The sequence below is a fragment of the Phalacrocorax carbo genome, chromosome 5 (genome assembly GCF_963921805.1).
Source record: "Phalacrocorax carbo chromosome 5, bPhaCar2.1, whole genome shotgun sequence".
In the NCBI taxonomy this organism is placed as follows: Eukaryota; Metazoa; Chordata; class Aves; order Suliformes; family Phalacrocoracidae; genus Phalacrocorax; species Phalacrocorax carbo.
The window spans coordinates 2,345,417-2,370,768 of NC_087517.1; the positions used below are offsets into that span (position 1 = coordinate 2,345,417).

Consider the following 25,352-nt stretch of genomic DNA (forward strand, 5'->3'; position numbering starts at 1 on the left):
TTTACATGAAGTGGAATACATACAGCTACTGCGTTACAACTTTGTGTAGCACATTATGCTATAGAGCATTTGCTGTATACATATAATGGTATAGAGACGCTTAGCTCTGAGAAGTGAACTCTTATAATACTGCAAAATAACAAGTGAGTTCAAATGTTTACACGAACCTCTGAAAAAACCTGTTTCTTTGGAAATGCATCATAATGCCTGTGAGTGCTGGTGAGCGGGGGCTCACCTATGCTGCATTCTTAATTGCTGGAGACCTGTACTTTTACTTGTCTGGCATTCACGAGCTGTACAGAAATGTGGCTGTTTTCATGCAGCTATATCAACTGGCAATGGTGAAGCTTGATGTGCCATCTGACCCAAGCTATGAGAGGGGATTTGGAACACAGGAAATTCACTGGCTTTAGCAAAAGACTGCAGATGACTTCTGTTCCCCACTTAAACATGCCTCCCCCAGTAGCTGAGCATTGGGATATACACTTGTTTGGTAGCCTTGGGCTTTTCAATAATATATTATTATGCTGGTCTTTTAATTGAAAGCTGAATGTTCCTAGGAGTTAAAAGTCTATGGCAATAAAATATAATATGGCAGAAGCAATGGCGAGGGAGGGCATGTAACTGCATATCTAGATTTAGGTCTATACCAGGGGTCAAGACAAGCTGAGAAATCCAGCGGACCTCTTCTTTTTTTGACCTAAATCATCCTGTGCTGTCTGAAAAACAATTTTTATTGAGTGTATAGAATGAACTGCAGTTGTTAAAATATATTGAGTTTCAAGGATGAAAATTATCAAAAATATGTTTTCTCTTTCCAAAGTGGGTAAGGCTTTCTTTTCATTTGTCTCTAGTACAAGTACAAGGAATCATATGAGAAAGATAAAGGCAAACAGGTTGGATACCGTAGCCTGCAGGACGATCCTAAACTTGTTCATTACATGAACGTGGCCAAAATGCAATCAGATCGTGAATACAAGAAGGATTACGAAGTCACCAAGACCAAATATCATACTCCTTTGGATATGTTCAGCGTGACGGCTGCCAGGAAAGCCCAGGAAGCAGTTACAAATGCAGGCTATAAACAGCTAATTCACAATTATACACTCTTGCCTGATTCTGTGAATCTGGAGCTATCAAGAAATGTGATGCAGCTTCAGAGTGATGTACGTAATGATTGATCGGCTCGTTTTTTTTCTTCTCAGAATGACTTTGCTACACTATTAACCTTTTAAGACTAAAAAATGAACTATTTTGGATCAACAGTAGATTGACATGTAAATAAATGTCTGGCCTGGACCCCCTGTATTTTCCAAAGATTGTCAGAATTACGTGTAGATGATAAGCTCTAGGGAACTTACCTAGCAATTAACAACTTTCTTTGTATCTCTACAGATTTGGCTAGTTCTCAGTAAATGAACATTTTTCTCATTCATGTATTTTTGTAGTTGGATTTGTAATTACAGTGTGTTATTACGTCATTATTTGTATTGTCAGAGATGGTAGGTTATGCAGAGAGGCTAAATTCTGACTACATTTTATTTAAGTTTACCAAAAATATACATTATGTATGTTTGTATTATAGCCAGGGGATTTGAGGTTTATTTATTTTGTTCACTTTTCCTTCCCGCCTTTATCCTCCAACAGATGCATAGGCCCTGCATGATAACGATTTGTAAACAAGCTTTGTAGTTTCCGTTAAGTTTCATGACTCAATTCAATTTTTTTTTTCACTAGTTTAACTTTAGGGTCTGCTTGTTTACCCAGAAAGTATTTAGTTTAACCTGCATTATTTAACAGTCCTCTGACAAATTTGAAATACCCCAAAATATTAATAATCTGACTGAAAGTGTTCTTCATATTCTAAGCATTGTTTGGAGAGGATATCGTGCATGTTCCCTTTGGCCAACAGATGGAGGATCTGACCTTTAGACACTGTTCTTTGCAAATACAGAAATTTTCATCTTTTTTTTTGCTTCCCCATTCTGTTTTCACCTAGCCTCGCTGAGCTGGCTGAGCTTGCCTGGCTAACTCAGGATGTTTTCAAGGACAGAAGCGTGGTACTTGAGGGCAAGTTTTGCCCAGTATATACATGCTATGACAGTATGTGGTCTTTTCCTCAGACGTTGATATTCTCCCTGATACTTAGAACACCGCAGTTCAGGAATAGGCTTTATTTTCACAGCATTTTTGTACCTTTATCTGTTCTAAAAGCCACGTTATAAAGTATGATTAAATAGGAATGGTGTCTATTCAAGGTCGTGCAGAACCAGGCCATTAAGCAGAAGTTGCTGAAACAATTTCTCTGAATTAATTCTGCTGTGATCTGAGCCTACTAACAAACAAGAGTTTCATTTGAAATATTATTATATTTTTGTCAGATTTTCATATTTAGCACTCAAAATTTGTTCTAGGGTCTGTGTATTTGCTTTGTAGTATGAGTTCCACACATTGGTTTAGTGCAAAGAATTTCTTTATCCCTAACACAATAGTTGTTAATGTTATGCTAAGAATTTGGAAAACAATAGTGGTGTTAACAGGCTTCTCTAAATTTTCCTTCAAAAATGAATGACCAGGAGAAGTTTTAAGGCCTTACCTGTTTCTATGTATATGGACATTCTAATATTCCTTGTCTCACTGTGTTTTTCCTTGTTTATTTTGTAAAAGAATGTGTACAAAGCAGACTTCAATAACTGGTTGAGAGGAGTTGGCTGGATACCAATTCAGTCTCTGGATGTAGAAAAGGCCAAAAAAGCTACGGAGATTCTCAGTGAAAAGAAGTATCGTCAGCACCCAGACAAGCTGAAGTATTCTATTACAATGGATGCAATGGAACAAGTGCTAGCTAAGCAAAATGCCAAGACCATGAATAAGGTGAGAATTTGTTCAGATGATCATGACTGAGCCAGTGGTTGGGTCTCTTTCTTGCAAAATTACGGGACAGGCACATTCCCACTGAAGTCATTAGAATTTCACATGGGCGTAGTGGGTTTGCTTGGTTAAGACTAGACAGTAAGAGATGATGGAAGCCTCAGACTGTATTCATAATTAAGGGAGTTTCATTTTCTGCTTATAAAGATTAAAAATGTCTCTTGTGTGTGATTGAAGATGTTTTCTCCAGATTTATAGTGCTTTGGAACTCTTTGCTCCTTTTTTGCAGGAAGTAGTATTCTTAATCAGTGAGCTGAAAAACCCCTGAAATTCTGTCAGTTTTGTACAGGTTTCCTCAAAAAGTGGAGTTCTTTAAATTTGTCCCTGGTTATCTGGGACACCGCTGATCCTTATTCGATGTTTGTCATGGAGTGAGGGTGTGTGAAAAAAATAATTTATGCTTTGCATTGAAGTAGGGAAGAATGCAGACTGAAAATTTTTGGCTTCAATATTTATTAGTTATCAGAACATACTTCGCAAGTGTCTTAAAGTACTAAAGAAAAAGGAGGAATATAATATTGCCACTCAGCAGTTGTATTTGTGAAGATTATTTGTAGTACTTATGGAACTTTACTGCACTGTAAAATATAGTTTATTGCAAATGAGCAAAACAAAAGCTCTTATTTCATCAGTGCAATGCCTTTTCTATGCTAAATATTACTTTGTAATTGCAGAAGCTCTACACCGATAAATGGAACAAAGAGAAGACCAGCATTCATGTTATGCCAGATACTCCAGAAATTCTGCAGTCTAGAGTGAACCAGATCACAATGAGTAATGTGAGTTACCGCACTCACGGTGCGCCTTCAGTCTCTGTTGCATCGATCAAAAACTGGTGTCATTTTTACATCTTTTTTGAAAATATTTAAATTCACATGTAGGGTACTTCAGTAGTTCTGCCTTCGTAATAGAGTGCCCGTTCTCTTTTATGTTTTAAATTAGAAACTTTACAAAGCTGGATGGGAGGAAGAAAAGAAGAAAGGTTATGACATGCAGCCAGATGCTATTCCAATAAAAGCAGCCAAAGCCTCCAGAGACATTGCAAGTGATGTAAGTTTGGTTGCGTGATAGTACTCAGAGTAGCTACAAAGACAGTCAGAATGTTTTCAAAGCTCTCTGTTAGGCACAAATGTGTTTTTTTCAAGCATCTCGAGTTGTCTAGGTTTCAATTCTATGCTTGGTGACGTAAACCTTTGCAGTACTTGCTCTCCAGTGGAGTAACACTGAATTGTGCTTTTTTGCCCTTTGTTCAGCAAGCTGCTGAGCTTCACGTGCCTGTGTTCAGTGGGCTATTTTGTAAGACTGAGTCTCTGTAAGTGACTAAACATGAGCTGTTGTGGTGAAAAAGAACAAATATTTTCAGAGTGAAAATGGAGTGTAACGGTGCAGGTTTTTTATTTAAGTTTTTGCTGTTCTTTCTCTTTCCTGCTGTCAGTATAAATACAAACTAGCCTATGAAAAAGAGAAAGGAAAGCATATCGGGTTCCGCAGCCTTGAAGACGACCCCAAGCTGGTGCACTTCATGCAGGTGGCTAAGATGCAATCTGATCGTGAATACAAAAAGGATTATGAGAAGGCAAAGACTAATTTCCATACTCCAGTTGACATGGTCAGTGTTGTGGCGGCCAAGAAAGCACAGGAAGCGGTTACAAATACAAATTACAAAAACTTGATCCATACCTACAACGTTTTGCCTGATGCCATGAGTCTTGAATTAGCCAAAAACATGATGCAGATACAAAGTGATGTAAGTAAGAGATTCTTCAATCTTGTGTTACGAATACAATGATGCTTAGTTTATGAAAGCATACTGTAAGAGAAATAGTACTGTTTTCCTGGTGAAATTAGTTCAGGTATATACTAAAATGTAGTAAATGAAACAAGACCTTCAGCAATGATAGCCATGGTATTTTTCTAAGACTCTGAAATATTAAATTACACTTATTGCTAAAGAATTTGGGCTCAGAAATAAGTAATTTTCTGTATAAAGCAAAATGAATTTTTACTGTTTACATGTCCCATCGGTCTCTTCAGGAGCAATACTTGTGTGCGGGCCAAGACAGGAAAAGCTTCACTTTTCATTGATCGATTTATCTTGTACGTCCAAAAAGATATCTTTTCAGAAAAAGGGGAAACTAGCGAAGTATCTATATTTTCAGATTTTCTGGAATTTTAACCTCTAGAGAAGAGGGTCTTTTTTTCTCAGTATAGTGGTTCAAGATAATCCTCTTCTTCAAGAGCATTGAATCTCGTGCGAGCAATCTATATACATCATAAGGAGGATCTGAACACTGTATAAAATGCAGAGTAATAAACCAGACACCACTGTAACAAAGTGTTTCTAAATAATCCTTGAATGCATTTTGATACTCTTTGCTTCTTTTTGGAGTAAGTGCCTTCAAAATTTAATCTTTATTAAACACAGAAGGAAGTGTCGTGATTTACAGACATTTTCATGCATCTGATTATTTTCTTTCCTGTCTGCTTCCAGAATCAATACAGAGCAGAATATGATGAAAGTATGAAGGGTATGGGATGGATGCCACTGGGCTCCCTGGAAGCTGAGAAGAACAAAAAAGCGATGGAAATTGTTAGTGAAAAGAAGTATCGCCAGCATCCCGACAAGTTGAAGTATTCTGTTCCTATGGATTCCATGAACATGGTCCTAGCCTTAAATAATGCTAAAATCATGGATGAGGTAAGGAAGTGTTCATCAAAATTCATTTAAGTTTGCAGAAGTAAGAAACAAACTATACCTGATGTAAGAGTCAATCTTATTGCATGCACAGCTTTGGAAATCATCAGTTTTGTCAGCTAATGAATATGCTTGACTGTAATTGTGTTTCATCTTAATAGACCTTTGATATACCTGAAAGCAAAGCATGACCCTAATATTTCTAAGAAATACATATAAAGACAGACCTGGGGGGGTCACATTTTATTAATAACGTTCACCCAAGATAACAGATTATAGACTTTCAGCAGTTGAAATCTAGGAGCTAAAAACACTGGAGTGATCCCCTTCCAGAAATAGGATTTAGACTTTCAAATGTACAGTCTGTTTCAGCCGACACCTGTTACATCAATAGGATATTGCTGCATGATGCGAATGCTTTTATAATTATATTTATTTTCTGATTCTCCTGCTGAACTGATGTAATTGGCTGGTGTTCTTTAGGAATGTCTAGAGTTCATGTGCATTGTAGTTAGAGGGACCATCAGAATGTTACAGGCATTGTCCTTGGCTCTAGTTCCTCTGAGTAAATCTCTATGACCTCTCTCAACTGGTAGTTATTTTCCAGGAGATAAACTAATAACCTTCTACCTCTAATAATGCTTTTCTGTATGCCTTCTGACTTGGCTTTTAGTTGTGGGTTAACCCCAGTAGGCAGCTAAACACCACACAGCCACTCGCTCACTTCCTCCTCTCCCCCCGGTGGGATGGGGGAAGAGGAAAGGCAGAGTAAAAGCAAGAAAACTTGTGGGACAAGATAGCAGATGTTTAATACGCAAAGGAGAAGTGGAAGAAGAGAGAAAGAAAACAAAACAAGTGACGCAAAAGCAATCTCTTGCCACTTCCCACAGGTAGAACGATGCCTAGCCAGCTCCCAAGCAAAAGATGTCTAACCTCCCTAAACCCCCTTCTCTCCCTTTTTATTTGCTGAGCTGACGTTATATGGCATGGAATATGTCTCTGATGAGTTCAGTTCTTCCGCCTGGTTATGTCCCCTCCCAACCTCTTGCACACCACCCAGTCTGTTCACTGCGGGGGCAGAGTGAGAAACAGAGAGGGTCTCGATACTGTGCAAACATGGTTCAGTGTCAGCTAAAACATTAGTGTGTTGTCAGCATTGTTTTAGTCAAATGTAAACCACAGCACTGCTGGAGCTGCTGTGGGGAGGATTGACTCCATCCCAGCCAGACCCAGTACATTTTGAAACCTATTGTTTTCTGCTCTTCAGTGTGCTTGAATACGCTGCTGGGAGAGAGACAGGCAATAAAATACTCTAGCAAGAGTGATAGTTCTTCCACTCTTATTTCAGCCTCACACAATTAACTTTATAAGAGCTATTCCTGATTCACACTGCTTTGAAGTGCTAAAATAAAAAGACATCTGTTCCTACCATGTTAGTAGTTGCATCATCATAAAGAAAGATTATATCTCAAATAGGAAATATTCTTTTAAATTGTTTTATGTAACTTTATTGTTATGTTGATGCCTCTTTTTATTTTTTTTTTTAATCCTTCCAGCACAAGTACAAGCAAGCATGGGAAGAAGACAAAAAGAAAGTTCACATCACACCAGATATTCCACAGATTGCCCTAGCAAAAGTGAATGCATTTAATTTAAGTGATGTGAGTACTGTTTGTAAGACTATGATGTTGCTGTTTTATTTTTTATTAGGAATAAGAGAGATGACAGCATAGGGAAGTCGAATTCTCACTTTCTAACCTGTAGTAATTTCACAAGAAACTATATAATTTTCGTTTTCCCTACTTCTTTCCCCAAAATTAAATACCAAAAGTCACCAAGAGAAGGCAGCAGTATTTGTAGTCAGATTATGAAGTTTTCATGTAGGTCATTAAAATATAATAGTTACTAACAAAATAGTAGAGTTTGAGTACTGTCACTGTTTGTAACTGTATTTACTATTTTATTTCCCCATGCACAAAATTTTGTACTGGACAGAAAATCCTTTTTTGCAGATCGCACCTATTCTTTTGGTAACAGATGATGTTATAGGCGGTTTTTCAGTAGCCAGTTGATGAATCTGTGTACGCTGAATAAAGCATTGATTGTAATTGTGCACATCTTTACTGTGCACAGAAATAGATGTATTTATCTGATTTTTTTAAAAGCTGACATTCTTATAGATGTAGTTTTTCACCAATATTTGTGCATGTGAGAAACAAATGCAATTTCTTGCTTTTTTTGTTACAGGTTATTGTTACTAATTATAGTGCAGTCGAGCTGCCTTGATGTATGAATACTAGGACTGGAGTTAATTTTGAAGTATTTATGTCTCTGTGTGCCTGAGTGCCTTAAACAACTGTTCAAGGAGCGTTAAACATAAGAATAGTCTGTGTTTCAAGTTATCCTATAAAATGAATAGAGCTTTATTTCAGTGTGGTGTGTTTTGCTTTTTAAAAGGCTGTTTCTTTTCTTTCTTTTCATAGAAAATGTACAGACTTTCATTTGAAGAATCTAGGAAGAAAGGGTATGATCTCAGAGCTGATGCTATCCCTATCAAAGCTGCCAAAGCTTCTAGGGATATTGCTAGTGATGTAAGTTCTTGAAAGAAAAAATTATCCATTTCAGATATTGTAAAACATTCATTTCTTGACACAATTCAATTTTAAATGTCAATTACATGAAGTCTGTTCTCTGGCTTTTAAATAACACTGACAAATATATATCATATATATCATATATATATATATATATCATATGATCTGGATGAGGGGATCAAGTGCACCCTCAGTAAGTTTGCAGATGACACCGAGTTGAGCAGTAGTGTTGATCTGCTCAAGGCAGGAAGGCTCTGCAGAGGGACCGGGACAGGCTGAATCGATGGGCCGAGGCCAGTTGTGTGAGGTTTAACAAGGCCAAGGGCCGGGTCCTGCCCTTGGGTCACACCAACCCCAGGCAACGCTCCAGGCCCGGGGCAGAGGGGCTGGGAAGTGCCCGGCGGAGAAGGCCCTGGGGGTGCTGGCTGACAGCCGGCTGGGCATGAGCCAGCAGTGCCCAGGTGGCCAAGGAGGCCACCAGCCCCCGGGCTTGTGTCAGCACTGGTGTGGCCAGCAGGAGCCGGGCAGGGATGGGGCCCCTGTGCTCGGCACCAGTGAGGCCCCACCTCGAGTGCTGGGCTCAGGTTTGGGCCCCTCGGGACAAGAAGGGCCTTGAGGGGCTGGAGCGTGTCCAGAGAAGGGCAATGGAGCTGGGGCAGGATCTGGAAGTGATGATTAGATCTTTGATTTTATGGTTAGTCTTTAGATAATAACTCAAGTATTCCGAGTGTGGTGCAGACTACCACGAAAATAGTTACCTAAGCCAAATATTGGAAGCAGGATAGCAACAGTAACAGAGAACTGTGTGGGTTAACATGCCCTGGTTCTAATGTTTGTGATAGCTCATCTTAGAGCTAATATGGGTATCTCTAGACTACGGTGTGAAAAGAATAAAAAGTGCACTTTTTCCAAAGAACTGTCTTCAGCAAACCAGATCCTACGTGTTCCTTTGCCTTTTGCTTTCTGTCAGTATGTTTCATATTTTCATTGTGTCATTTATAATGAGATTAGAAAGCAATTGAACCCCAGGTTACATTGAACCTTATGTAGGAGCAGAGTGAACTATTGTAAGGAAAATTCATTTATTAGGTGTTTTAAATATACTGCTTTTAAAAGGGATGCTAGGCATCTGTTTTGCTTCAGAGTGCACCCTAAGAGTAGGTGGACAAAGCCACCACCTCTATATGCTCTGCGATGTTTTCTTAACAATGTAAAAATCTTATTTTAATCTAAGTTTTGGGGTTTTTTTTTCCTTACAAGATAGATATTGCTTATTAAACAAATGAAATAAAATGAAGGTCTCCTGTCTCTGTTCTCTTTACAGTATAAATACAAATTAGGTTATGAACAAGACAAGGGAAAACTTGTAGGCTTCCGCAGCCTTCAGGATGATCCCAAACTTGTCCATTATATGCAAGTGGCTAAGATGCAGTCTGATCGTGAATACAAGAAAGCTTACGAAGCGAGCAAGACGCATTACCAAACACCTTCTGATACACTCAGCATCGTGGCAGCTAAGGAGGCACAAGATCGTGTGACCAACACTAACTACAAACGACTAATTCACCAGTATATGCTCCTACCGGACGCGATGAGTTTAGAACTGTACAGAAACATGAATCAGATACAAAGTGATGTGAGTTTCTGTTTTCCTTCTGCCATTCACAGCTGTGACTTCTCTTCCTGTTTTTTCATTATGGCTGTGTTTTGGGAACAACAGAATTATCTTGCATGAGCCATTTGAAAATTATAAACTTGCCTTTTGTGTTCTATTTGGCAGAATGAGTACAAGCAGGATTACAATGAGTACTTCAAGGGTATCGGCTGGAGTCCTGCGGGTTCTCTGGATGTGGAGAAATCTAAGAAAGCCACAGAAATTGCAAGTGATCAGAAATACCGCCAGCATCCCAGCATGTTCCCCTTTACAAAACAGAATGATGCCATGGACATGGTCCTTGCAAAGCAGAATGCAAATATCATGAACAAAGTGAGTATTTATAAGGAAAATTAGACAGACATTCACATATAATCCATTTCAATAAACAGTCTGTAAGTCTCTGTCACCACCTGTATGTAGCAGCGTTTCCTTGGGAGGAACAACTGTCACTTACAGGTTCCTCTTTTTACATTTTTTTTCTTCTCAGTTACTGACAAATAGCATTGGTTAAATAAATCTTTTCTCATTTTTCTCATTGCTACCTCTTCAACCTCTATTCTTCTCACTCTTGTACAGAAATTATTGGCCCTGAAAATCTTGATAGTTGGCCTTCATTAGGAGCAAGTCTGCATCCTAATTGGGCTGGTTCTGGATTAGGTCATTACATAGTAAAATAAATCTAAGCCAGCACCTTCATCTTTTTACCCATCCACAATCCAAAGTGTGCAAACGGAAAGGTGAAAGCCACCCATTGTCATTTATATTAACACATGTGATGTTACTTTTTTCAATAGCATGCTTATACTCAAGCGTGGGAGAAGGATAAAATTCAGGTACATGTGATGCCAGATACACCAGATATTCTACAGGCAAAACAGAACAAGGCGAACTACAGTCAGGTAGAGTTTTTTTAATGCTTCCAATTACATTTTAAATTAATATCTACTTTCTTCAAATGTAAAGGTGCCTCCCATTTCAAAATAAGTAATTAATTTGTTTAAGTTAGAAGAAACAGAATGGGGACTTAGAATAGAGCCAAGAATTTTTATGTGAGTAATGTTTTCAGGGTAGCAATAAGTCCCATCTTCAGGCTAGCAAAGCAACAGCCTAAATTACATTATAATGTATGGAAAATACAAGTCTATTTTTGAAATCTAGACGTGCATAGTCCGTATTCTATGCTTACCACAGAAATCAATCATGTTGAAAATTCCTTATTATAAAATTACAAGTTCATTGTGTATATTTTAAAATATATACAAAAAGAAATACATGCAGTGATTCTAACTTTTCTGTCAGCTTTCAAATATGAGAACGTGACAGTTGTGCCAGTAGAAAATACTTAGGTTTTGCTTTGCGGGATTGCTCAGCAGCAAATGTTTGACTTGCACGTGCTGGTACTTAAAATCAAGTGTGCACAAACTGAATTGACTACTAAATGACTACACTACAGCCTTATCAATTAAAATTTTGTTAAGCCAATCGAAAAGTTTTCAGTTATGCCAGTTGTATATATTTCAGATTCCCCAGATGTGGTTCAAATCCCCAAGATAAGCTATAGCAGGAAGCTGCTACAGTAAAGAAAAACTATTTAATCACTAGCCTGAGACTTGGAAGATAGCGTTCCTTGTTTATCAGTTTCCCATTTCTCAGTCCCCATTCCAGTAGCCCTTCTCTCGCAGCTGAAGCCTATGAGTTGACCAGAATTTGGTATCATTAGCATACCTAAATAGAAGGCGGCACACATATTACTAACAATTTTAAATTAATATTTCTTTCAATTTTAGAAACTGTACAAGCTTGGCTGGGAGGAAATGATAAAGAAAGGCTATGACCTCACACCTGAAGCCATTTCAGTGAAAGCTGCCAAAGCTTCAAGGGACATTGCAAGTGATGTAAGCATCGTTTCTAATTCAACGTGACATGTGCTTTATCTAGTTGCTGTAACCTAGAGAGCCGCACTAGATCCAGACGCACCTCTCTGCGAAGGTGTGGCTTGGAGTAAAAAGCAAGATTGCTGATGAAATTCTTTCCTGATCTGTTCCTCTCAGTGAAGAAAACAATTTAAGAAGGGTTGCTCTGGCATCTTGACAATTCCAAAGACTGTGGTCCATCCATGAAGTGGCTAGTCATACAAAGTTAGGAGTGTCTGCTCTTTTGGGTGTTACATTTTCAGAGCAGCAGCAAATTTGATCCAGTTAGCTGATCCCAGTGCCTATACTGAGAAATCCTCTTTACAACTCTGAAATAGACTTGGTGACACGTGTACTGCTGTTTTCATCACTTGGTATGAATATGTCTCCTGCATTTATGGAAAAGATTTTATTAATCATCAGGAAATGTTTCCAGTGCTTAAGCACCTGCATTTTTCATTGCTGATTATTTCATTCATCAAAATATTTTGGCCTGTCAGCCTTTGGGAGCCCTGAACAACATCACTGTATGAATCAGATGGCACAGGAGAGCATTCTTATAGCCACGCACTCTTGCTCTCCAGCGACTCTGTTCATTCCCAGGGGGAGCTTTCACTGACACCAAGTGATGCACAAGAATCAAGGGGCTACTAAACCTTTACATGAGGTGCATTAGCACGTTGCTCATTTCATTGGTAATAAGAAACATTGAACTGAGTGAATATATTTATATTTTGCTTATATATTTTACCATTGCCTGTTTCTTACTGTAATTTCAATAATGTGACTTTTATAATTTTAGTACAAGTACAAAGAAGGTTACCGCAAGCAGCAGGGACATCACATTGGATTCCGCAGCCTACAGGATGATCCCAAGATGTTGTGGTCTATGCAAGTAGCTAAGATGCAGAGTGAGAGGGAGTACAAGAAAGATTTTGAAAAGTGGAAGACAAAGTTTAACATGCCCGTGGATATGTTAGGCTTCCTTCTGGCTAAGAAGTGCCAGGAATTGGTTAGTGATATAGACTACAAGCAGATGCCACACCGCTGGACTTGTCTGCCAGACCAGAATGATGTCACCCAGGCAAAGAGGGTCTATGAGCTACAGAGTGATGTAAGCTTCCTCTGGATTTAATTCTTCTTTTTTTTTTTCTTATAAGTTATTTACTGCTTAAGGAAAAGTGTCTTTAATAACTCTCTTTTGATGTCAGTAGAGGTCTGACTGAAGCTAAAATACCAGTTAGTCTTTTAATATGGTTTAATAAATGAACAGGGAAATAATCTAGTATGGTTTTGATTTTTTTTTCCTTAACAGAACCTGTATAAGTCAGATCTACAATGGCTTAGAGGCCTTGGATGGAGTCCTCTGGGGTCTTTGGAATCTGAAAAGAACAAGAAAGCTTCTGAAATATTGAGTGAAAAGAAGTACCGGCAGCACCCAGATACTATTAAGTTCACAAGTATCCCAGATGCCATGGATATCGTTTTAGCAAAATCTAATGCTAAAAATAGAAGTGATGTAAGTTGCCTCTAGAGACAGAACATGTGATTCAATAACTGGATACATTAGTATATATTTGTTAAAAAGACCTCCATATCAGAACATGTTCTTAAAATATTCAGATATCAGATGTTTACTATCAGTGCCTTACTGCTCAGCTGTCAAGAAGTACTACACCTTTTTCAGAAGATGAAGGTCTTTAGTGCTGCATAACTTATTCAGCAATGACTGCAAATAAGACACTTGACTACATAGTACGTAAATGTATTGTCATAATGCCGTTTCCTTGACATTTATGAATGTAAAGGAGAAAAAAGGTATTTCAGCAAGAAGTTGTTGTATTATTTTATTTTAATATCTTGGGTTGTTTACATCACTCATGCTTGCATAGTCCGTCTTTGCTTTGCTATTGTAGAGAAAAGGTAACCTTAATTTACTTCTGTGCATGTGAGCCTTTTATCAAACAAGGCATTTTTGTTTGTGTCGCTTTTCAGATACTGTATAGAGAAGCCTGGGACAAAGACAAGACTCAGGTTCACATTATGCCTGATACTCCTGAAATTTTGCTGGCTAAATCCAACTTAATTAATACAAGTGATGTAAGTGTGTCTCTTCAATGTTTCTTTTATGGAATTTGGAATTACGCGTTGTGGCTTTGGTTTAAAATGGAGTAGAGTCATTCTACAATTCTAACAGCTGTAAGCACACCTGTGATCTTTTTCTGTGAAAATTGTTCCGCACTGGGAAGCCCAAATGGAATTGCTAAAAATATCAAGTGGAAGTGGAGTTGCTAGAATATAAAAAACACCAAGAAAATATTCAACCCAAGTTAGGAGTTTTCTCTTCCATACTTACTGATCATATTAACATTGTAGATACGTGTTCAGTGCTTTCACTCTTGTTAAAATGTCTGATTATACTGACTTGCCTCTTAGGATTACATTGCGTTGTGTAATTCCTGCTTATAATGGGACAGTGATAGGTTAGCGGTTGGACTTGATGATCTTAAGGGTCTTTTCCAACCTTAACAATTCTATGATTCTATGAAATCTAGACTACATGCAATGGTAAAGAAATGTTAGCAGCTCTATCATAAGAACTCAAGAAGACAAAAATAATCGCAATTGAAATTGGGTGTAGAGAATCATGGCGTTGTATTATTCACCTCTGAAGAAGACTCTGTGAATCATTGAGATTAATATGTTTAGTAAAAGAAAATCTGGATCTCAAATGAGTTAACCACAAAACGTACATATAGTAATTCTTAAATATTTTGTATCATCAGTTACAAAATACACATTCTTAAAAGCAAGTTATGAAATTTAATTTGATACATGAAACTGGAATCTCATACTTTACTTTCAATAATTGGGGAGGAAAGTTGTAATATTGAAAATCTCTGTTTTATTTGCAATAATTATTTTGAATCCTTCTCCAACAGAAACACTACAAGTTAGGATATGAAGAGCTGAAGAAGAAAGGCTACGATCTTCCTCCTGATGCTATACCCCTCAAGTCAGCCAAGGCTTCCAGAGACATAGCTAGTGAAGTAAGTCTTATAGAGTGGAAAGAATAGTGGGGCAAAGAGCTGATACACATTTTTGGAAAAAGATGGTTTTTATTTAAAAGGAGGAGAGGTCTAAAATTTTAACACTATTATATTGCTGCCCTCCCCAGATTCTATAATTCTGAGTGGTGAAAAGTTAATTAAATTTAAATCAGTAATTTATATTAAGATAGTAAATAACTGTTAAAAAGTCAGTCAATACCTTCGCGACATGCAATAAAAAAATCAAAAATCCTGGAAAAATATTGCAAAAAAATTACAATATATTACATGCATAAGCTTTAACAACTATATCAATAACACAGAAAAGCAAATTGCAGCTACAAAAAAAAAAGGTGATAATTCTTCTTTTTGCATTCAATTAGTACCAGTACAAAACGGCCTACCGAAAGCAGCTTGGGCACCACATAGGGGCTCGTAACATAGAGGATGATCCAAAGATGCTGTGGTCGATGCATGTAGCCAAGATCCAGAGTGACAGGGAGTACAAGAAAGCCTTTGAGAAGACCAAGACCCACTTCAGTAGCCCGGTGGACATGCTGGGAATCGTGTTGGCCAAGAAATGTCAGGAGCTGGTCAGCGACGTTGATTACCGCCACAGCCTGCATCGGTGGACCTGCCTGCCAGACCAGAACGATGTTGTCCAAGCGCGGAAAGTGTACGACCTTCAGAGTGACGTAAGTTCTTCTTTCCTGGCTGTGTGAAAACCAGAAGAGTCCCTTGTGTTCTGTTCCTTTGTTGGAGAAAGTCCAGGTGGGCAGCCCTAATCTGGGTGGATTCTTCGAGAATGAGTCTGTTTACTGTCTTGCTGAGAGTCAATGTTGTGACTGGGCAGGGATGAATTTTGTGTGGGGTCGTGCTTTATGGTCACAGAGGGTCCTGTCTTGCCTTGATCATATGGCGGGGAGGGTCGCTGCAGGTGTCTTGTGTTCTGTATGTCAGGGGAAGGGCAACAGAGGCAGCTGTTTTCTTTTGGAGGACCAACAGTGGGCAAAGGCAAGCCATGTGTGCAGTGGCGAATGGTATGAAGAGCGTTAGGTGATGAGGTGTGAGGCTCCTCCCGTGCCCCTGCCAGCTGTAGACTGTGAAATGGGGCGGGCCGCCTCTGGGGAGAGTAAGAAGGTGGTTGGGAGGGTTTGTGGCTTGCTTGGCAGCAGCTTGTGCTGTTGTAGGCCTGGGGAGCCAGGCTGTAGGAGCTGAGCTTAAGGAGAGACCGTTTTGTGGTGTCTGGTGGGTTGACCCCGGGGAATGTGTTTTGTTAGTCAGAGCTTCCGTTGGTAGGCGGAGCGGTTGCATGGAGTAAGGTTGTTGCTGAGCTGCTTTGTGTGCCCGGCTGCCCTTTCAGAACGTGTACAAGTCCGACCTTCTGTGGCTGAGGGGCATTGGCTGGTCCCCAAGTGGTTCGCTGGACGATGAGAAGAACAAGAGGGCGAGCCTGATCCTGAGTGAAAAGAAGTACCGCCAACACCCGGACACCATCCCGTTCACGAGCATTCCTGACTCGATGCCCATGGTCCTGGCAAAGCACAACTCTGAAATTATGAACCAAGTGAGTTCTCCTTGTGTGTACAAGCTGGAGGAAACGAGTGCGTTTCTGAGGACTGTGGGCCCTCTCCTTCCCGGGCCTGGGTTTTGCAGGGAGGGAGATGGATCCTGTTGCCTGGGTGATTTGTGTTCCTTATTTTTGATGAAATTCTGTTTTGTGTGGTTGGAGCAGTGCTTGAGTGTGGTGTGGAAAAGAAGAGGGTGAAGCGTTAGATAATTTTGGGATGAGCAACATTGGTCTTGCGTCAGTGCAAAGCCGGGGCTCGTTGCTTCGGTTTGTTGAGCCGGTTTGCTCTTTGAGTTTGTTGGCCGTGCTTGCATGATGTGATTTCATGTGGTACTGTTTTTTGCAGCGGTCATACACATCAGCGTGGGAGAAGGATAAGACCAGCGTTCACATTATGCCGGATACACCTGGTATTTTGTTAGCGCAGCAGAACAAAGTGAACTTCAGTGAGGTGGGTGTTTGAGCTGGTGTTCGGTGTCCGTCCCTGGCCAGTGGTGGTGTGGGAAGGAGTGTTGTTTGAGGGGAATGCTTGTTTTTCTTTCAGAAACTGTACAAGCTTGCGATGGAGGAAGACAAGAAGAAGGGCTATGACATGCGGGCAGATGCCATTCCTATCAAGTCTGCTAAAGCTTCCAGAGACATTGCAAGCGATGTAAGTACGCAGGGGCCCTCGGCAGCACACCCTGTCGACAGTTTCCAGGTGCTTGAAGTTGAAACCCAAGGTTTGCAACCTTAGACGAGCGGAGGCTGCCCAGCACTTGCCTGTTGTTACCATTCAGTCAGTCCCTAAACGTGTTGGCTCTGGAGGTTCCAACCTTTAAGCTGTCCCTGCACACTATGGGTGTGCAGCGTTGTGAGGGCTTTGTAGGTGGTGTGGAGAAGGTACGAGTGGTAGCTGTGTGATGGACATAATGCAAAGCAGCGTTCCTCCTGGTCTTGTGGCAGCATCTCCTCGTGCAACAGACTGGAGTTTTGAGGTGGATGCTGTGCTCCGCACTGTCAGTGTGCACTGCCCTGGTGTTGTGGGTACACAGCTGAGACGGGCATTTGGAAAGGAAACCCAGACCAAGTTTTGAGTTACAACTGGGGCATTTATTGTTTCTGTGTGCAGTGGCAGCATGTCCAATCACTGTAGGTCAGTCATTACAGTGCCCTCAAGTATCTTTTAAAGTTTTACCTCTGCAGCAGCTGCATTCACTCTCTCATGTGAGTGCCGTAGTTCAGGTTCATTGCCTTACTGTAACAGGATGAGCTCAGTCTCTCTACATTCTTACTTGACATTTCAGTAAGAGGCAAGGGACAGAACTGTCATGTTTCCCCTTGTCACTTCCCAAGATTGGTGGCTGTAGGCTGGCAGCCGAAGTCACACACAGTACTGGTAGCATAAGACTCCTGAGCAGTGTGGAGGAGAGCCTGCTGCAGTGGAGTGTGCTGCCTGCTGTGGGCTGTGTGGGCGGGTGCAGTCAGAGCTGTGTGGGATGAAGCCCAGATTGCCAGCTGGAGGATTCTGTTGGTTTTCCCTGAGTTTTGCACTCCAGCTGCTGAGCTGGGGGATGCTTTGGTTGTGTGTTGACCCTGCCTTCCTGCCTGCATTTCTCTGGTTCCTGAATTAGCTGGGGATGGAGTTGCCATCTGGGCCTCCACGTCCCTCCTGTGGTGACCTAGTATAGGCACGGGGTGTGATGGTCGTGTAGGATTCAGTAGGGATATGGTGTGAGTAGACACCTGCTCCTGTGGTGATCTTGCCAGGCTCCATTAGCAAAGCGCTTGCTCACAGGCGCTGCTATGGAATAGAGTCAGAATGGAGAACATCTGGCCTGAAACTTACCGAGCTTCTTTAACCCTGCAGTACAAATACAAGGAAGGCTATCGGAAGCAGCTTGGGCACCACATAGGGGCTCGTAACATAGAGGATGATCCAAAGATGCTGTGGTCGATGCACGTAGCCAAGATCCAGAGTGACAGGGAGTACAAGAAAGCCTTTGAGAAGACCAAGACCCACTTCAGTAGCCCGGTGGACATGCTGGGAATCGTGTTGGCCAAGAAATGTCAGGAGCTGGTCAGCGACATCGATTACCGCCACAGCCTGCATCGGTGGACCTGCCTGCCAGACCAGAACGATGTTGTCCAAGCGCGGAAAGTGTACGACCTTCAGAGTGACGTAAGTTCTTCTTTCCTGGCTGTGTGAAAACCAGAAGAGTCCCTTGTGTTGTGTTCCTTTGTTGGAGAAAGTCCAGGTGGGCAGCATTAATCTGGGTGGATTCTGTGAGTCTGTGTTGTGTCTGTGTTATCATGCTGAACCATATAATGACAGAATATAGAATCATAGGATGGTTTGATTGCAAGGGAATTGAAGGATCATCTAGTGCCAAACCCCTGCCATGTCAGGGGTACATTACACTGGATTGAGATGCTCAAAGCCTCATGTTACCTCCTCTGAAACACTCCATCACACGGGCATGTGCAGCTTAGCTGGGCGACCATTTGCAGTGACTCACCACCCACACAGTAAAGAAATTCTTCGTAATATCTTATATAAATGTACCCTCCTTCGTTTAAGACGATTCCCTTGTGATAGTATTTAAAATAAGTTTTCAAATTCAGTCTTTCTAATACAGGACATTTGAATTTTCTGTCTTACGGTTCAAGAGAGATTTTAGAATTGTAGCATTCTTTTTGCTAAGTTTTGGTACAGAGTAGCCAGGGATGAAGTATTTATGGGCTCATACTCTATGGTCACAGAGGGTCCTGTCTTGCCTTGATCATATAGCGGGGAGGGTCGCTGCAGGTGTCTTGTGTTCTGTATGTCAGGGGAAGGGCAACAGAGGCAGCTGTTTTCTTTTGGAGGACCAACAGTGGGCAAAGGCAAGCCATGTGTGCAGTGGCGAATGGTATGAAGAGCGTTAGGTGATGAGGTGTGAGGCTCCTCCCGTGCCCCTGCCAGCTGTAGATTGTGAAATGGGGTGGGCCGCCTCTGGGGAGAGTAAGAAGGTGGTTGGGAGGGTTTGTGGCTTGCTTGGCAGCAGCTTGTGCTGTTGTAGGCCTGGGGAGCCAGGCTGTAGGAGCTGAGCTTAAGGAGAGACCGTTTTGTGGTGTCTGGTGGGTTGACCCCGGGGAATGTGTTTTGTTAGTCAGAGCTTCCGTTGGTAGGCGGAGCGGTTGCATGGAGTAAGGTTGTTGCTGAGCTGCTTTGTGTGCCCGGCTGCCCTTTCAGAACGTGTACAAGTCCGACCTTCTGTGGCTGAGGGGCATTGGCTGGTCCCCAAGTGGTTCGCTGGACGATGAGAAGAACAAGAGGGCGAGCCTGATCCTGAGTGAAAAGAAGTACCGCCAACACCCGGACACCATCCCGTTCACGAGCATTCCTGACTCGATGCCCATGGTCCTGGCAAAGCACAACTCTGAAATTATGAACCAAGTGAGTTCTCCTTGTGTGTACAAGCTGGAGGAAACGAGTGCGTTTCTGAGGACTGTGGGCCCTCTCCTTCCCGGGCCTGGGTTTTGCAGGGAGGGAGATGGATCCTGTTGCCTGGGTGATTTGTGTTCCTTATTTTTGATGAAATTCTGTTTTGTGTGGTTGGAGCAGTGCTTGAGTGTGGTGTGGAAAAGAAGAGGGTGAAGCGTTAGATAATTTTGGGATGAGCAACATTGGTCTTGCGTCAGTGCAAAGCCGGGGCTCGTTGCTTCGGTTTGTTGAGCCGGTTTGCTCTTTGAGTTTGTTGGCCGTGCTTGCATGATGTGATTTCATGTGGTACTGTTTTTTGCAGCGGTCATACACATCAGCGTGGGAGAAGGATAAGACCAGCGTTCACATTATGCCGGATACACCTGGTATTTTGTTAGCGCAGCAGAACAAAGTGAACTTCAGTGAGGTGGGTGTTTGAGCTGGTGTTTGGTGTCCGTCCCTGGCCAGTGGTGGTGTGGGAAGGAGTGTTGTTTGAGGGGAATGCTTGTTTTTCTTTCAGAAACTGTACAAGCTTGCGATGGAGGAAGACAAGAAGAAGGGCTACGACATGCGGGCAGATGCCATTCCTATCAAGTCTGCTAAAGCTTCCAGAGACATTGCAAGCGATGTAAGTACGCAGGGGCCCTCGGCAGCACACCCTATCGACAGTTTCCAGGTGCTTGAAGTTGAAGCCCAGGGTTTGCAACCTTAGACCCTGCCTTCCTGCCTGCATTTCTCTGGTTCCTGAATTAGCTGGGGATGGAGTTGCCATCTGGGCCTCCACGTCCCTTCTGTGGTGACCCACTATAGGCACGGGGTGTGATGGTCGTGTAGGATTCAGTAGGGATATGGTGCGAATAGACACCTGCTCCTGTGGTGATCTTGCCAGGCTCCATTAGCAAAGCGCTTGCTCACAGGCGCTGCTATGGAATAGAGTCAGAATGGAGAACATCTGGCCTGAAACTTACCGAGCTTCTTTAACCCTGCAGTACAAATACAAGGAAGGCTATCGGAAGCAGCTTGGGCACCACATAGGGGCTCGTAACATAGAGGATGATCCAAAGATGCTGTGGTCGATGCACGTAGCCAAGATCCAGAGTGACAGGGAGTACAAGAAAGCCTTTGAGAAGACCAAGACCCACTTCAGTAGCCCGGTGGACATGCTGGGAATCGTGTTGGCCAAGAAATGTCAGGAGCTGGTCAGCGACATCGATTACCGCCACAGCCTGCATCGGTGGACCTGCCTGCCAGACCAGAACGATGTTGTCCAAGCGCGGAAAGTGTACGACCTTCAGAGTGACGTAAGTTCTTCTTTCCTGGCTGTGTGAAAACCAGAAGTGCCCCTTGTGTTCTGTTCCTTTGTTGGAGAAAGTCCAGGTGGGCAGCCCTAATCTGGGTGGATTCTTTGAGAATGAGTCTGTTTACTGTCTTGCTGAGAGTCGATGTTGTGACTGGGCAGGGATGAATTTTGTGTGGGGTCGTGCTTTATGGTCACAGAGGGTCCTGTCTTGCCTTGATCATATGGCGGGGAGGGTCGCTGCAGGTGTCTTTTGTTCTGTATGTCAGGGGAAGGGCAACAGAGGCAGCTGTTTTCTTTTGGAGGACCAACAGTGGGCAAAGGCAAGCCATGTGTGCAGTGGCGAATGGTATGAAGAGCGTTAGGTGATGAGGTGTGAGGCTCCTCCCGTGCCCCTGCCAGCTGTAGACTGTGAAATGGGGTGGGCCGCCTCTGGGGAGAGTAAGAAGGTGGTTGGGAGGGTTTGTGGCTTGCTTGGCAGCAGCTTGTGCTGTTGTAGGCCTGGGGAGCCAGGCTGTAGGAGCTGAGCTTAAGGAGAGACCGTTTTGTGGTGTCTGGTGGGTTGACCCCGGGGAATGTGTTTTGTTAGTCAGAGCTTCCGTTGGTAGGCGGAGCGGTTGCATGGAGTAAGGTTGTTGCTGAGCTGCTTTGTGTGCCCGGCTGCCCTTTCAGAACGTGTACAAGTCCGACCTTCTGTGGCTGAGGGGCATTGGCTGGTCCCCAAGTGGTTCGCTGGACGATGAGAAGAACAAGAGGGCGAGCCTGATCCTGAGTGAAAAGAAGTACCGCCAACACCCGGACACCATCCCGTTCACGAGCATTCCTGACTCGATGCCCATGGTCCTGGCAAAGCACAACTCTGAAATTATGAACCAAGTGAGTTCTCCTTGTGTGTACAAGCTGGAGGAAACGAGTGCGTTTCTGAGGACTGTGGGCCCTCTCCTTCCCGGGCCTGGGTTTTGCAGGGAGGGAGATGGATCCTGTTGCCTGGGTGATTTGTGTTCCTTATTTTTGATGAAATTCTGTTTTGTGTGGTTGGAGCAGTGCTTGAGTGTGGTGTGGAAAAGAAGAGGGTGAAGCGTTAGATAATTTTGGGATGAGCAACATTGGTCTTGCGTCAGTGCAAAGCCGGGGCTCGTTGCTTCGGTTTGTTGAGCCGGTTTGCTCTTTGAGTTTGTTGGCCGTGCTTGCATGATGTGATTTCATGTGGTACTGTTTTTTGCAGCGGTCATACACATCAGCGTGGGAGAAGGATAAGACCAGCGTTCACATTATGCCGGATACACCTGGTATTTTGTTAGCGCAGCAGAACAAAGTGAACTTCAGTGAGGTGGGTGTTTGAGCTGGTGTTTGGTGTCCGTCCCTGGCCAGTGGTGGTGTGGGAAGGAGTGTTGTTTGAGGGGAATGCTTGTTTTTCTTTCAGAAACTGTACAAGCTTGCGATGGAGGAAGACAAGAAGAAGGGCTATGACATGCGGGCAGATGCCATTCCTATCAAGTCTGCTAAAGCTTCCAGAGACATTGCAAGCGATGTAAGTACGCAGGGGCCCTTGGTGGCACACTGTCTGTAGTGTGATTTGTCATTTCAGAAGGAGGCAGGGGAAAAAGTCATAGCATCATGGAATCACAGAATGTTTTGGTTTGGAAGAGAACTTTAATCTTTTTCCAACACTGCTGCCACATGAGAGACATTTATCAACTTATGAGATTGATCAAAGCCATTTACAACGTCACCTGGAAGACTTCCTTGGAGGGTGCATCCTGAACTTAGCTGGGCAACATATTGCAGTGTCTCACCACCCTCACAGTAAAAATTTCTTCATAATATCTAATCTAAATCTACCCTCTTTCACTTTAAAACCATTATCCCTCATCCTGTTGCTACACTCTTTCATATAGGGTCCCCCCACATCTTCCTGTAGGTCCTGTTTACGTACTGGAGTCTGCTGTAAGGCCTCTCCAGTGCCTTTTCCTGTCTAGGCTTAACAACCCTTTACTCTCTCATTCTGTCCTCCCAGGGGAAGTGTACCAGCCCCCTAATCATCTTCATGACCTTCCTCTGGACCCAGTTGGGCAGGTCCTTGTCTTTCTTATGGTAGGTCCCCAGGTTTGGACGCAGTACTCCAAGTGGGCTCTCATGAGACCAAATCAGAGGGCAGAATCACCTTCCTCGACCTGCTGCCCACGCTGCTTTTGATGCAGCCCAGGATACGGTTGGCTTTCTGTGCTGCGAGCAAACATTGCTGGGTCATATTCAGTTTTTCATCCACCAGTACCCCCGAGTCCTTCTCCGCAGGGCTGCCTTCACTCCACTCATCGCCCAGCCTGTATCCATGTTTGGGATTGCCTTGACCCAGGTGCAGGACCTTGCACTTGACCTTGTTGAACCTCATGAGGTTCTCACAGGCCCAACTCGCTAGCCTGTCTTAGGGCCCTCTGGATGGCATCCCTTCCCTCTAAAGTCTCAACCACAGCACTCAGCCTAGTGTCATCCGCAAACTTGCTGAGGGTGCTCTCAATCCCACTGTCCATGTCCCCAACAAAGATGTTAAATAATACCGGTCCCATTACAAACCCCTGAGGGACATCACTCATCACTGGTCTCTACCCAGATGTCGAGCCGTCGACTGCAACGCTTTGAGTGCGACCATCCAGCCAATTCCTTATCTACCAAGTGGTCCACCTGTCAAATCCATGTCTCTCCATTTAAGAGACAAGGCTGTTGTGCAGGACAGTATCAAATGCTTTGCACAATTCCAGGTAGCTGATCTCAGTCTCTCTTCCTTTATCCACCAATGCGGTAACCCTGCTGTAGAAGGCCACCAAATCCGCCAGGCACAATTTGCCCTTAGTGAAGCCATTTTGGCTGTCACCAGTCACCTCTCTGTTTTCCATGTGCCTTAACATAGTTTCCAGGATGATCTACTCTATCATCTTGCTGGGCACAGAGGTGAGACTGTCTGGCCTGTAGTTCCCTGAAGACTTGCTTTTTTCCCTTTTTAAAAATGAGGGTTATGTTTACCCTTTTCCAGTTGATGGGGACTTCACTGAACTGCCACAACTTTTCAAATATGTTGGGTAGTGGCTTAGCAACTTCATCTGCCAGTTCCCTGAGCGCCCACAGATGCATCTCATCATGTCCCATGGACTTGTGCACATTCAGGTTCTTTAGATGGTCTTGAACCTGGTCTTCTCATACAGTGGGCAGTACTTTATTCTCCCAGTCCCTGGCTTCGGACTCAGTGAATTGGGTGGCATGGCTAGATCACTTGACAAGTGAAGACAGAAGCAAAAAAGTTGTTGAGTGCCTCAGCCTTCTCCATGTTGGTTGTAGCCAGGTCTCCCATTTTGCTCATCATGGGTGGTACAGTTTCATCTTCCTTTGTTGTCCTGTGTATCTGAGAAACCCTTCTTGCTATTTTTTATGTCCCTAGCCAGGTTCAGCTCCAACTGTGTCTTGGCTTTCCTGATGACCTCCCTGCACTCCTTACCTCCACTGCCTGTGCATTTTGGTTTAGTGTTTTAGTTTGGCTAAAAGGTCTTGATTAGTCAAGCTAGCCTTCTGCCTCCCTGGTCTGACTTCCTGCATGTTGGGATAAGAGCTCATGTTCACTCCTTTATCTCCGAGGGCAGTTTCCCAAGGGATCCCACTCGCGAGCACCCTGAACAGATGAAAGTCTTCCTTTCTAATGTTTAAAGTTAGTGACTAAAATTTTACCTGTCCTGTAGACCTCAAAATTGAGATTTCTACCACGAAATGATTGACGCAGGCCAGGATAGGTCCAATGTTTTCACATAGTGACCTTGCCAGGCTCCATTAGCAAAGCGCTTGCTCACAGGCGCTGCTATGGAATAGAGTCAGAATGGAGAACATCTGGCCTGAAACTTACCGAGCTTCTTTAACCCTGCAGTACAAATACAAGGAAGGCTATCGGAAGCAGCTTGGGCACCACATAGGGGCTCGTAACATAGAGGATGATCCAAAGATGCTGTGGTCGATGCACGTAGCCAAGATCCAGAGTGACAGGGAGTACAAGAAAGCCTTTGAGAAGACCAAGACCCACTTCAGTAGCCCGGTGGACATGCTGGGAATCGTGTTGGCCAAGAAATGTCAGGAGCTGGTCAGCGACATCGATTACCGCCACAGCCTGCATCGGTGGACCTGCCTGCCAGACCAGAACGATGTTGTCCAAGCGCGGAA

The 25,352-nt window shown here is 42.9% G+C and overlaps 1 protein-coding gene across 1 annotated transcript in view; it reads left to right on the top strand.

Annotated features, from left to right (window-relative positions):
- Nucleotides 1-25,352, top strand: part of NEB (nebulin) — a 127,625-nt gene that overhangs the window by 24,336 nt on the left and 77,937 nt on the right. Inside the window, exons 28-55 of the mRNA XM_064453232.1 lie at nt 855-1,166; nt 2,668-2,874; nt 3,606-3,710; nt 3,874-3,981; nt 4,367-4,678; nt 5,423-5,629; nt 7,183-7,287; nt 8,110-8,217; nt 9,545-9,856; nt 10,001-10,207; nt 10,672-10,776; nt 11,665-11,772; nt 12,593-12,904; nt 13,106-13,309; nt 13,786-13,890; nt 14,733-14,840; nt 15,224-15,535; nt 16,204-16,407; nt 16,757-16,861; nt 16,955-17,062; nt 18,260-18,571; nt 19,625-19,828; nt 20,178-20,282; nt 20,376-20,483; nt 20,845-21,156; nt 21,825-22,028; nt 22,378-22,482; nt 22,576-22,683. Coding sequence (XP_064309302.1) covers nt 855-1,166; nt 2,668-2,874; nt 3,606-3,710; nt 3,874-3,981; nt 4,367-4,678; nt 5,423-5,629; nt 7,183-7,287; nt 8,110-8,217; nt 9,545-9,856; nt 10,001-10,207; nt 10,672-10,776; nt 11,665-11,772; nt 12,593-12,904; nt 13,106-13,309; nt 13,786-13,890; nt 14,733-14,840; nt 15,224-15,535; nt 16,204-16,407; nt 16,757-16,861; nt 16,955-17,062; nt 18,260-18,571; nt 19,625-19,828; nt 20,178-20,282; nt 20,376-20,483; nt 20,845-21,156; nt 21,825-22,028; nt 22,378-22,482; nt 22,576-22,683 — 5,112 coding nt within the window. The remainder of the gene's footprint in view (nt 1-854; nt 1,167-2,667; nt 2,875-3,605; nt 3,711-3,873; nt 3,982-4,366; nt 4,679-5,422; nt 5,630-7,182; nt 7,288-8,109; nt 8,218-9,544; nt 9,857-10,000; nt 10,208-10,671; nt 10,777-11,664; nt 11,773-12,592; nt 12,905-13,105; nt 13,310-13,785; nt 13,891-14,732; nt 14,841-15,223; nt 15,536-16,203; nt 16,408-16,756; nt 16,862-16,954; nt 17,063-18,259; nt 18,572-19,624; nt 19,829-20,177; nt 20,283-20,375; nt 20,484-20,844; nt 21,157-21,824; nt 22,029-22,377; nt 22,483-22,575; nt 22,684-25,352) is intronic.